This window comes from Antechinus flavipes, chromosome 3 (genome assembly GCF_016432865.1).
Source record: "Antechinus flavipes isolate AdamAnt ecotype Samford, QLD, Australia chromosome 3, AdamAnt_v2, whole genome shotgun sequence".
NCBI classification, from domain to species: domain Eukaryota; kingdom Metazoa; phylum Chordata; class Mammalia; order Dasyuromorphia; family Dasyuridae; genus Antechinus; species Antechinus flavipes.
Window position 1 is genome coordinate 434,527,146 of NC_067400.1, and position 13,603 is coordinate 434,540,748.

A 13,603-nucleotide genomic window follows, 5' to 3' on the forward strand; every position below is an offset into this window, starting at 1 on the left:
TTATTTAATATTTGTCTTAATTTTATATCATAGAAATTTAATAAAATTAAACAGAACTCATTCTGCTAATTAAAGATGAAAACTTCTAAAAGGCACTTTTTATTGATTTGTGCAAAAGAGCTAAATAATTTGACTTGTAGAACTTAAATTTGTTTTTCCAACATCTTCCTGAAATGGACTACTACTCTTAAGCAAGTAATATACCATAAACTTTCTTTAGCTTGACATCTGTCATAGAATAAAAATATAGACCACCCCACCCCCTTTTGTTTGTTTTAATTTTTGCTGCAAAAACCCTACCTGGTCTTAATGATTGAAAGTGGCAGTATCTTAAAAGGTTTGAGGTTAGGGATATTTTTCTCCTGAAAGAGGATGGACACAATAGTAACTAAGATGATTTGGTCAGCTTCCCACTTTTCAAAGCAAAAAGTTCACGTAATAAGTGAAATAAATAATAATTTTTTTTCATCAGGCTGGGTTGATTTCTGCACAGGAATCTGGAAGATAAGAGTCTATCTCTAATATTGTATTTACTTTGTATCTATAATTTCCTCTTGTTTGAGTGCGTGCTTTCCCTATTTTCTTTGTCCTTTAGAAATGAATTAATGTCATCCTCCTCCTCTGTGAGGTCTCCTCAGATCACTGAAGCCAATAACAATCTCTTTTGAAACCTTAGCACCTGTGTTATACTACTAATTTATCACACAATGTATACTGTCTTTGTTGTCTTTTTATATGTACAAGTCTTCCCAAATAGATTGTAAACTCACATAAGGGATTGGTCATATTATATAGGATGTTCCAAAAGTGTTAATATGGTTTAAAGCTACTAATGCTATTATAGCTTATTACTAGTAAAGCTTAAAATTTTTAAGACACCCTGTGTATAATCACAACATTTAATCTTAGTGTTTTACTCTACTCAAGTTGAATTCAGTTTACTCTTCAGCTAGTGTCTCTTTATATACTTTGGAAAATATGTTGATCAAACTTTCCTCACTTTTCCTCTGCCCCCTTTTCCCTTCTGCTTACACAGTGATGAGCGTTGGATATGGGTAGGATTAAATAAAAGAAGTCCAGATTTTCAAGGATCTTGGCAATGGAGTGACAGTACACCGGTGAGTTAATCCTTCTCCTTTTCTTTTTTTTCCTTCAATTTACATTTTTTTGGAAAATTATATTCAGTGAAGTAATTTAGGGATCTAGTTTTGCATTTTGGAAAAGGAACTTTAAGGGTATAATTCAATTATAATGAGATAATTCATTCATGTCAGCCTCAAAGAATCTTTATGGTCTCCATAGTGGTAGTGACTGATTTATAATAAGAAATACCTTATATTTGTACAATGTTTTATAATTTGAGGTGCAGTATCAACTTAGAGTCAGAAAGACCCGAGTTCAAGTCTTGCCTCTGAGACATAGTGGCTCTGTGGTCCTGGTCAAATTAATTAGCCCCTCAGTTCTCTGAAACCAAGACAATCCCCAGATTCTCAGTTAGTAATAATAATAGCTTAAATCTATATAGCACTTTTCTTTGTACATGTGATTTTATAGAGTGTATGTATGTCCAGTGTTCTCCCCACCTACTCTCTGCCTAATTCTGAAATTTGGAATTCTATTAAATGACTTTTCTTATTTTGGAATTCCTCAGTATTTACAGTGATGCTGCTTTTCCTTATTTCAATCCTCTGGTTAAAAAGAAAAAATTAAAATTACCCATGCATATAACTTGTAAATAAAAAGCTATAATTTAAAAAAAAAAAGAAAAAAGTAAGCTCTTACTGTTCTCAGTTTTTAGATACTGATGTAGCAAAGTAACATTTTATTGCTACCAAAAGATTTTGTTACTCAGACTAGACCTCGTTGGGTTCCTGCATCTTCATGGAAAATGTCATTAGTTCAAGGTCTGTTTCTCTGCTTTTCAGGCTAAGAAATTTGATTTTGTCAACTAACAAGTCAGGTTTACAAACTAGAATGACATTTTATTAGTGTGAAATGGGAGGAATATCTTCCAGGACATCATATTGGGTCAAGGCAGCTTGACTCTTCTACATTAGATAGCTCTGTACAAGGAAACAGTGCTGGTCTTTTAAAATTAGGGTGCTGTGGAACAGCCAGATTAATAAGCCAAGCCACTAAAGGAGGAGAGAATGGAGGGAATAAGCACCCCTTAATAATAAGTAAATAATCTATAATAATCTTAGTACCAGACATGGTACTAAGTGCTTTACAAATATTGCCTTATTTGATCCACACAATAAACCTGAAAGTTAGAAACTATTATTATTCCCATTTTATAGTTAATGAAAACAGAAATTAAGTGACTTATCCAGGATCATCAAAAGTTAAAAGGAGCTTTTGTCACAGCATAGATGGAATTGGACAATAGAACTAGAAAAAAAGTGAGAGCAAAGCAATTGTCAAAGTCAAGGCTGAAAGTCAAATTGGTGGATTAAGAGTTAATGTGGATTAATGTTAATGTCACCAATTTGATGCTGAAATCAAGGAGTTCAGTAGAAGGTTGACAACAAAGGAAGCATATAAGAACATATTTATTATTCAGTTGTTTTCAGTTGTGTTTGACTCTTCATGACCTCAACTGGGATTTTCTTAGAAGAGGTGCTGGAGTAGTTGGCCATTTCTTTCTCTAGCTCATTTTATTTATGAGAACACTGCGGCAAACAGGGTTAAGTGACTTGTCTAGGGTCATTTAGCTAGAAAGTGTTTGAGGCCAGATTAGAACTCAGGAAGATGAGTCTTCCTGACTTCAGGCCTGGCATTCTTTTCACTATACTACTTCACTGCTGCAAAGGAACAGAAGCCTAGATAAAAGCAGATTTAAATTAAAAGATTAAGAGGAGTTTAAAAAGTGAGGGAAATTCATTCATTTTGAAAGCAGAACTATTGAATAGATTAGGGGTTTTCTGTACTCAAGCACTGTATGCTTTTATATCTAGTGGGTAAAGGTTTTCTATATTTTAAAAGCTTTAAATAGACCTTTCCCCTCGTTGCCCTTCTCTCCTCTCTCTATTTCTTTCTCTCTCTCCTTTCATCTCTCCCTTCTTCCCCTTTCCTATGATGAAAGTATACAGATTATTTCTCACTTTCTGACTTTCTTTTTATTAGTCTCTGCAAATCACCTCTCTTTGTTTAAATACAATTATCTGTGACATGTTATAATTTGTTATTATTGGTCGTAATATATCCCATTATTTACATTTTACTAGTTTACTGAAGGGGAAATATTAGAATTAACATAAAAAAATTTGAATTTTAAGTCTTGGTTGCAAAATATATAGCTAGTGACCTTGCAGAAGCCACTTAAATACTTGCTTCAGTTTTTAGACTGATCAAGATATGAGCTTTCCTTTTAAGTTCAAAGAAATAATTATCTATAATATGGGGGAAATGATATATACATTGACTACCTTATACATCTATTGTAAGCAGAGTGCAATGAAAAGAAGAATTGAAGACAGAGGATCTCAATTTGTCTTAGGTTGTGCTAATGACTGTATGGCTTTGGGCAAATCACTTAACCCCTGCTCCTTAGTTTCCTCACTTGTAAAATAAAGTAGTTGGTTTAGATGTCCATGATTTCTTTTCCATCACAAAATCCAAAATCCTATGATATTTATAAAGTTTTCTGTGGCTGTTAAGCACTGTACAAATGTATATAGTGTTATTTCAGACTTTTTAGTGGACATTTGCAGGGAGACAGTCTGTTCTCTTTGGACACTCAACTTATCAGAAACCCATTTAAGAATGAGCTCTACAACTGACTTACTTTTGCACTGATCTAGTTTTACTAACTTTTGTTTCACTCCAAAAATGATCCCAAATTCTGGGAATATGCTTTGTATGAAGCTCCATATATTAACTGCTCTTCTGAACTACAAATCTTTAGCAGGTAACCATAATTCTCAGTGTTCTCTTTCTTTTACAGGTATCTACTGTGGTCATATCAAATGAGTTTCAGGAAGATTATGACATCAGAGATTGTGCTGCTTTCAAAGTAAGTTGCATGATTGGATACCATAAAATACTTACTAAAAAAAAAAAAAAAAAGGATTTTTTTCAGTCAGTCAAAGCTATTTAGATTGCCTACTATGTGTAAGGACCCTATGTTAAGACCTCTATGAAATTTTTAAAGACAATTTGGGTCTATATTTAGCCACATTTAGTTTATAATAAGATTTATTAGAAAAGATTCATATATGTACATAAAAAGATAATTATTTGTATAACATAATAAATAAGTCATCAGGTAAGTGGTATAGATAGTAAATGCTTTAGGAGCGCAAAGAACATGTTTCATATGAAAGTCTTCATGAGACTGATGTCCCTTAAAAGATGGAAGGAATTTTGATAGGTAGGGAGTACAAGGGGAGATATTCCAATCATAAACAAAAGTTGAGAGATAGGAAAATATAAACTATATTCAGCAAGAGATAGGAATAGACCAACTTGACTGATCAAAAGAATCACACAGAAGAAGTTTGGAAAGGGAGACCAACTTTAGATTTTATATGCATTCAAATCTCAGGATGAGGAGATTGGACTTTGTTTTTTAAATAGAGGACTGGAAAGTTTGTCTGCCAAAGAATTTTTTAAAAATCAAAGTGGTAATTTTAGAGAGCTCAATCTGCTTTAGATTTTGAGAGTCAGGAGATCCATGGGTTAAGAAGACCAAATGAATAGCCATTTCAGTAGTCTAGACATGAAGAGATGAAGACCTCAAATAGAGCAATGATAATGGTGACAGAAAAAGAAGGATGGGTATGAACAGTGCAAAGAAAGGATGAAGGGAACTTTATGACTGATTGAGGATGTTAAACAAGAAAAAAGGAAGAGGTAAAGAGACCTAAAGTTGAGGGCAGATGACTGGAGAATGTTGAGGCCATTAGTAATGGCAGGAGAAAGAAGAACTCTTGAGGGAATGGTGAAAGGAGGAGGAGGAAATCTAGAAGAAAGTAGTATATCAGAAACTAAGGGAAGAGATAGAGTGAAGAAAAATGAGACAGCCATAAAATCATAAATGTCAGAGCTGGAAAAACCATAAGGGGCTATTTAGTCCAACCTCTTTAACTTAAAGATGAGAAAATTCAGGTCCAGAGAATTTAAAAAGTTCCCACAATTACATAGATAATAATATGGTCATTATGGCTCTATTTATTGAAAACTTAGATGTTTAGTTATTTGTGTAAAGCAGTCCTATTTTATCAACCTCTCATTTTGTATACAGGAAAAGATAAAATGTCATTTATAAATAGAGTCTCAGACAGAAATGACCCCCTGGATCTTCCAGGTGATGATAGCCATGCATATTCTATGAACATATGTTGACCTTTGATCAAATAGTAAATAAAATGAAATTTCTACTGGACATCTTAATGCATTTTGTGATTACTTCCCTTCTTTATAGGTCAGCCAAATGCAGTGGAGAAGACGTTGGCATTTGTATGAAAATAGAGACTTGATTATTTACTTAAAACCTTTTGCTTGTGATATAAAACTTGAATGGGCATGCCAGATACCCAAAGGTAAATTTTTGTTGAATTGATTTACTGAGCTTGTGGGGCTTCACATTGTGCATTCTATGGAGAACCAAGAAAGTATATATAACCTGTTTTTAGGTTAAAAGACAAAGAATAGAGATAAAGATTAAAAGATGTACTTTTATTTTTTTTAATTTTTCAACAAAGTCTGGTATTTTGATTTATAGTGAAAAAAAAGTTTTGTGTAGTTTATGCTCATTATAGAAGATTGAAGCAAACTTCCACCACGCCACTCTCCTTAACTTCTCTCTCAAAGGTCATCATTAACCTCTTTAACTGTTAAATGACTATTTCTCTTTATCCTTATTCTTCTTGACATTTCTGAAGAACTTAACAATTTGACCACTTTCTTGAATATCCTTTCTTTGTTCTTCTCCAGTCTTTCTTTCCAACATCACTTCCATTTGTTCAGCTATCAGTCAGCAAATGACCCCCAAATCTAATCTAGTTCTGATAACTTTCTTGTGAGCTCCTAGTCCCCAGAGATCCACCTAAATGTCCCATCAGCACCTCAAGCTGATCACATATCTTCTTAGTGTCCCAGCACAAAACCTTGAAATCATCACCAATGCTTTACCTTCCCTTACTACTAATGATGTGAAAATATGAAGTAGATATAAGAAATAGATTTGGAAGTGTATTATGGTTCGATTCATTCATTAAGCAATCATGGTAGATATCACAAGTTACAAGGTTAGTACCTTACTAATTGATTAGCAATTATGTTAAGTATATACTGTGGAGGAGGAATATGTTTGGCAGAGATCAATTAGTTTCCCCTAGTTGTATACTAGGGCATTTTCTAGTATGAATTTTCCCCATGATAGTTTTGCTTCCCTAATAAAAAGTTTGACAACATAAGAACCCAGTATTATAAGTTAGAGCTTATATAGTAAGTGCTGTTTGATGTTCGTGATGTTATCAACATAGACTCTGAAGTCAATAACAATGAATTTCCCAATGAGCAGTATCCTATGTTGCTGAACCTTCTTGCATAATCTGTAATTCTTTAATTTGATTCAACAAAAATTTACTAAGTCTTAATACTGTATTAAGCACAAAGGAGTAAGAAAAATGAGCAAAGTTACATAAAACTGCATTACATTCTGGTAAAGGGATATAGCTCATACCTTGATGATTGTAATACACAATAAGTTGTAAGATGGAAAACTAAACACTAAGTGGAGATGATATTGGCTAAAGGGAAGCTCGACTTCAAGCCTTCATGGAGAAAGTAGCATTTGAGTTGTGCTTTAAAGAATGAATAGGAATTCAACAAGTAAAGAGGAGTGAGAATATTCTAACAAAAGGGAACAACACAAATAAAAAGTACCGAGGCAAGAAAGCACTGGGCATGATCAGAAAATAGAGAATAGTACAATTTTAATAAAGTATAGAACATATAAAAATATAGTTAGAAGCATCAAAGGACATATCAGAGGACCACAAATTTTATGAATGAAAATGATAATGATGAAATAGCTTACCAAAATTTGCAGTCTTCAGAGGAAAAACTATCCCTACAAGCATGTTGAAATAGGAAAAGACAGCATTAATAAGCTAAAGATGCTTTTGAAAAACTATGAAGCAAATAAAATAAAGAAAAGAAAATAACAATTAGAGGAAAAATAAACTGGAAACCAAAAAACTAGAAATTATAAAACTAAAAGCTGACTTTGAAAAGACTGATAAAACTGGTAAATCTTTAACTAATCTGCTTTTTTTAAAGGAAAGAAAAAGCAAATCAACTAAATAGGAAGTCAACACAATATAATCACAACAAAACCAGAAGAAATAAAAGTAACTCATCAAAATCTACTTTCCACAGTTTTATGGTAACAAAAAATGAGAATGGATGAAATAGAAGGATGCCTTTAAAAATATAAACTATATGAACTAACAGATGATCAAATAGAGATGTTGATCCTATCTCATAAAAAGAAAAAAGAGTATCTTTAGAAGAACGATAAAGAAGTATGGGGAGGAAGATTTCCCACTTTTGATTTACAGTGGAAATTTTAACAAAATTTTAAAGAATAATTAGTACCAAATACTACACAGTTATTCTCAAAAAAAAAAAAAAGATGGGAAAAGCACCTTACCAGATTATTTTTTTTTAGTAAAATATATCTCGTCCTAATATAGAAACTAGGTAAGAAGAACTATAGAGGTAAGAAGAACTATAGACTATAAATACTATTAATGAATATCAGTTTTAAAATTTTAAATAAAATTCTACCAAACAGATTACAATGATAAATCAAAAAAATCATCATTACAACTTGGATTTATAGCAGGTTTTACAAGGATGGTTACACAAGGAAAACAATCTACATAATTATATTAAAAATAAAAACATTTAAAACGTGATTAGTTCTATAAACATAGAAAAAAGTTTTGACAAAATACAACACTCATGCTAAAAATCCTACATGGGATAGTCACAAAGGAATATTTTTCTAACATTATAAAAAGCGTCTATATAAAACCAAAAGCATAATATGTATTAGGAATATACTTTTTCCCAATAAATACAAGAGTGAGTAAAAAATGTTTACTCCCTTCACTATTATGTAATGAAGTTCAGGAAATGTTAGCTGTAGCAACAAGAAAAAAAAAGTAATTCAAAGAATATGGTTAAAGAGGGGATAAAACTATCCCTTTTTACTGATACATGAGGTTTACTTAGAAAATCCTAGGGAGGGCAATTGGATAGTGCAGTTGATAGACCATCAGTCCTAAAGTTAGGAAAATGTGAATTTAAATCGAGCCTCAGGGACATTTCACTTACCAGGTCTGTGATCCTGGACAAGTCACATAACCCCAAATGCCTCACAAAAAAGAGGATGGAGAAAATACTAGAAAATCAGAAAAGATATTAAATGAGACAACTGATAGCTTCAGCAAAATTACAAACTACAAAATAAGCCCTCAAAAATCAATAACATTTCTATATGATACCAAAAGCTAAGAGGCAGTAATAGAAAAGGAAATCACATCCCATATCATTACAAAATACATAAAGTATTTGGACATCACTTTTTCAAAGGCTTGTATAAATTTTATTACAAAGTACTCATTAAGGAAATATAGAAAAATTTATATAGCAAAATGAATAGTCAGTACAGATGGCTAGGCCTTGTCAATATCATAAAAATTATAATACTAGTGAGATTAATTTACACTTTTATTGCTATACCAATCAAATTACTAAAGTGATACTTCCTAAAACTCAAAATAAAATTAATTTGGAAAAATAACCAATTTAGAATATCAAGGGAAATTTTGCAAAAAAAAAAAAAATAGGGATGAAGCACTTCCAGACCTGAACCTATATTATAAAGTAGCACTCATCAAAACTATTTAGTATTGGTTTTAAAGTATAGAGTTAGATCACTGGAACAGACTAAACAAGGAGGAATCTGAAGTAATGAAATTCAATAAACCAGTGTTCAATAAACTAGAAAAGATAAAATATCTAGAAAAGAAATATTTGATTTTTTAAAAACTATTGGAAAAATTAGGAGTTTGTCAGAAATGAGGTTTAGACTGACACTTTACACCATATCCCACAATACATTCTAAATGTTACATTAATTATTATTAACTAAGCTTAACATCATTCATACTAAAAAAATTTAAAGGAAGAAAAGGAGAAAAGAATAAGCATTGCTGTAGCACTTACTATGTGGTCAGGCACTATGAGAGATAGAGATAGAGATATAATAATTACAGTTAGGAAGAATTAAGAGATGTTTTAATCATACAAGAAATAGTGATAGTTATAGAAGATAAAACAAATAACTTTGGTTACAGGAAATTGAAAACTTTCTATACAAACAAAACTATATAGTATAAGAAGAGAATGATTCTAATGAGAAAAAATTATAAAAAATTACTCTAAAGGTTTGATATGCAAGATATTTAAGAATTTAAATAGATATAGTTATCGATAGCTGTGTGTCTGTTTAAAATCATCCCCCAGTAGATAGATGGTTAAAGAATGTTAAATATTCTCAAAATGGTTGAAAACTATTAATAACCATGTAAAAAAAAAAGACTGCTGCAGATCATTAAAAAAAAAAAGACAAATTCAAATCAAATGAACCTGAGATTTCACTTCATTCCTTGTAAATTATCAAAGATAACAAAAGATCAGAATAGTTAGTGTTGGAGTATTGTAAAAAGATATTATAGAAAGAAGGAACTCTATAAAAAGAAAAATAAGATTCAATTGTTGGTAGAAATATAAATCAATACAACAATTTTGGAGGGCAATTTATAATTATGAAAATAACAAAATGGTGGTATTAGTTGTGCTAATTCTCTACCATGTCTATTTATTCTTTGATCAAGAGATTATATGGCTAGTAATAAAACCCCTAAGGAAGCCATTGATTAGAATAAAAACTCCAAATGTACCAAATATTTATAGCAACAATTTTTGTATTGCAACAAACTAGAAATACAGTATATGCCTAATAATTGAGGAATGGCTCAACAAATTGTAGCATATGAATACAATGGAATATTATTGTGCTGTAAGAAATTACAAATGTAATTAATATAGCGAAGAAACATGAAGTTCTATGTGAACTTCAAAGTAAAGAGAAGTAACAGAGCCAACAAAACAATTATTCAATTCAACAACATAAAGAACAATCACCAAAAATATCAACTATAAATGTAACAAAATTAGAAAGAACAAGAATGACTTGAAAAAAGAGGTGAGAAAACACTCTCATATTACCCCTTGGCAGAGATGAGAGGTTCAGAAGAATCATACATTGCACATTTTTTTCAGACTTTTTTGACATGTTGATGAATTATACTGGGTTGTTTTTTTTCTCTTTTTGTCTTTAAAAAAATACTGTTTTAAAAATTTAAGATGGTACTCTGATATGGGAGGAAATATCTATGGGGGAAGGAAATCTATGGTGATGTAAAAAAATCTTGATAAAAATTTATTTTTAATACAAGAAAATGGAATGAGATAAACCTAGAAATACATGGCACCAGGTTATGATGGGCTTTGAATGCTAATCAAAGTAAGTTGAAGGTGATAGACAACAAAAAAATCACATTTCAAGAATCCTATAGAGACAGCATGATGTAGGGAATAGAAAACTGGCATTAGAGTCAGGAAGGCCTGGGTTTGTATAATGGCTCTTGATGTATGTTAACTGTATGACCTAGAGTAAGTAATTTAACCTCTTACTGGCTATAAATTGCAAGATTGTCATCGTCAGAAGCGTTCCTCACTGGGAACTCCCTATGCAATGAATTCACAGGTCTCATTTTGTAAATCTTATAACCTTGAGATCTTTTATCTGATCCTTAGAGCATTGGTTACTTGATCCTTGGCACTGGTTACTCACATGCACATAGGTTCTTATTTGGAAAATACTATAGAAATATCACTTTATTAAATACACATAATTAAACCATATGTCACTTAGGGAAAATTTTAACTCAAATATTCAATAATTATTAAAATGGTTCAATTAAATTAAAACCTTGCATAGTTAGAGAGGGAAGATAAATGGGATAAATGACAGAAAGGGAGAAAGAAGACATCCATATTCACATGTACACATGGTTAAATCATGAACACTCTAGTATTCAGAATGTCGAGTGAAATAGAAACAATTGATTGCTTTCTGTTTTAAAATAAACACGAAATTGTACAAATAGAGAATTATTTTCTGAGCCAATCCATATGACTTTTATATATGTTTAACTTTGGGTGAAGTCACTATTAGCTGAACTGACATCCCTATACTCTCTGAGACCTCTTCAGCTCCCATGCATTTGTCATAGGATGGGGAGGAGAGGAGAGAGCCCTATCTATTCAGATGACAGTCCTCTGAGCTTCAGCACTGCTTCACCAACTTCCTATTAAATATTTTCAATTATGTGTCCCAGAGACATCTCAAATTTAGTACAACCAAACAGAAGCTTACTTTACTCCTCATTGCATCTCACAAATGATAAATTTGTGACACTCAGGGTCCTCCACATTCTGATATCAATCTGCCTTTCAAACATTATCTCTTGATACTGCCATTCCATCAGACTATATTCCAGATAAACCAGACCATTCTCAATTCAACGAGACTAAAATTTTAGGTCATATTTGGCTCCAGTCCTAACCTGAAATGAAAGAGGTTCAGCCAGAAGCAGAATAATTTCAAGAATTCTTTTTGATGTACTTTTAAGATCCTAGTAATGGCATGTGATCACAAATTTATACTAAATAGATTTTCTTTGTTGTACAGGACATACACCGAAGACACCAGAGTGGTTCAACCCTGGTAAGTTGAGGAAACATGCCATGCTTTTTAAACTTACAAATAACTTTTAAAAAAATATTTTCTAATATAAAGTATTTTTACCTTTTAGATGAAATATCATTTTTATGCCAAACCAGCAATAGATATATTAGTTGTTTCTGAGCCACATTTCATCTCTGAACCTTGATTTTTGATCTCTCTAAACCTAATAAAATGAAGAGAGTACAAATCAATATCTAACATGTCTTCCAGCTTTAGGTCATAGGATTCCCCAAAACTTTGTAATTTTCTTAAATGTATGGATGCCTTATTTTTTTTATAATTCTTTGCTATTTGTCCATTAATGATCTTCCTCCCCCTTTATATTTAGATCGGGCTGGAATTCATGGGCCTCCCGTTGTTATTGAAGGCAGTGAATATTGGTTTGTTCCTGATACTCACTTGAACTTTGATGAAGCAGTCCTATATTGCAAAAGTAATCAAAGCTCTCTTGCTTCTTTGAAGTCTCTCACAGCACTAAATGCCATCCGATACAAAATGGTGAATGTAAGGATACATTGCATATGTATTTTTCTTATTTTAAATATAATAATAATAGCTAATATTTATAGAGTACTTACCACATGTCAGATACTGTTCTAAGGACTTTACAAATATTATCTCATTTGATCCTCACTCTTATTATCCTCATTTTACTGAGGAGAAAACTGAAGCAGACAGATTAAGTGACTTGCCCAAGGTCACACATCTAGTATATTTCTGAGGTCAAATTTGAACATTGTTCTTCCTGACTCCAGGCTCAGCATACACTTCCCCACTTAGATGCCAAATATAACCTTTAAATGATAAAGGATAGTTTCTCTAACTTCATGTTCCTATTTGAAGGTTTTAGACGTTCAAAATTTATTGTTCCATGAACTTTTACTCCAATTTCAACTAAAATGCTAGATCTACAAAATCAAATTCAGGAAGATTCAGACACCATTGCTCAGTGCTTACCCAGACTCATGATTACTTAAGTATGATTAGATAGTATAATGAATGGTAATTAAGCAAATGAATGCTACCAAATATCAGTAATGCTTCTATGCCACTTTTTTATTTCCATATGGTATTATAGTGTTAAGAAAATTTATTTTCTTGAATGGATGCCCATCAATTGGAGAATGGTTGGGTAAATTGTGTTATATGAATGTTATGGAATATTGTTGTTCTGTAAGAAATGACCAGCAGGATGAATACAGAGAGGACTGGCGAGACTTACATGAACTGATGCTAAATGAAATGAGCAGAATCAGGAGATCATTATACATATATATATATATATATATATATATATATATATATATAATCTTCGATAAAGAGATCTAATTCAGTTTCAATTGATCAAGGATGGACAGAAGCAGCTACACCCAAAGAAAGAACACTGGGAAATGAATATAAACTGCTTGCATTTTTGTTTTTCTTCCTGGGTTATTTATACCTTCTGAATCCAATTCTTCCTGTGCAACAAGAGAACTGTTTGGTACTGTACACATATATTTTATCTAGGATATACTGTAACCTATTTAACATGTAAAGGACTGCTTGCCATTTGGGGGAGGGGGTGGAGGGAGGGAGAGGAAAAATCGAAATAGAAGTGAGTGCAAGGGATAATGTTGTAAAAAATTACCCTGGCATGGGTTCTGTTAATAAAAATTATTTAAAAATTAAAAAGAAAGAAAGAAAGAAAATTTATTTTCTGCCCCAAAC

At 31.9% G+C, this 13,603-nt stretch overlaps 1 protein-coding gene across 1 annotated transcript in view; it reads left to right on the forward strand.

Annotated features, from left to right (window-relative positions):
- Positions 1-13,603, forward strand: part of LY75 (lymphocyte antigen 75) — a 100,980-nt gene that overhangs the window by 44,662 nt on the left and 42,715 nt on the right. Inside the window, exons 14-18 of the mRNA XM_051990670.1 lie at positions 1,037-1,118; positions 3,947-4,015; positions 5,426-5,543; positions 11,837-11,872; positions 12,222-12,397. Of these exons, the coding sequence (XP_051846630.1) occupies positions 1,037-1,118; positions 3,947-4,015; positions 5,426-5,543; positions 11,837-11,872; positions 12,222-12,397 (481 nt within the window). The remainder of the gene's footprint in view (positions 1-1,036; positions 1,119-3,946; positions 4,016-5,425; positions 5,544-11,836; positions 11,873-12,221; positions 12,398-13,603) is intronic.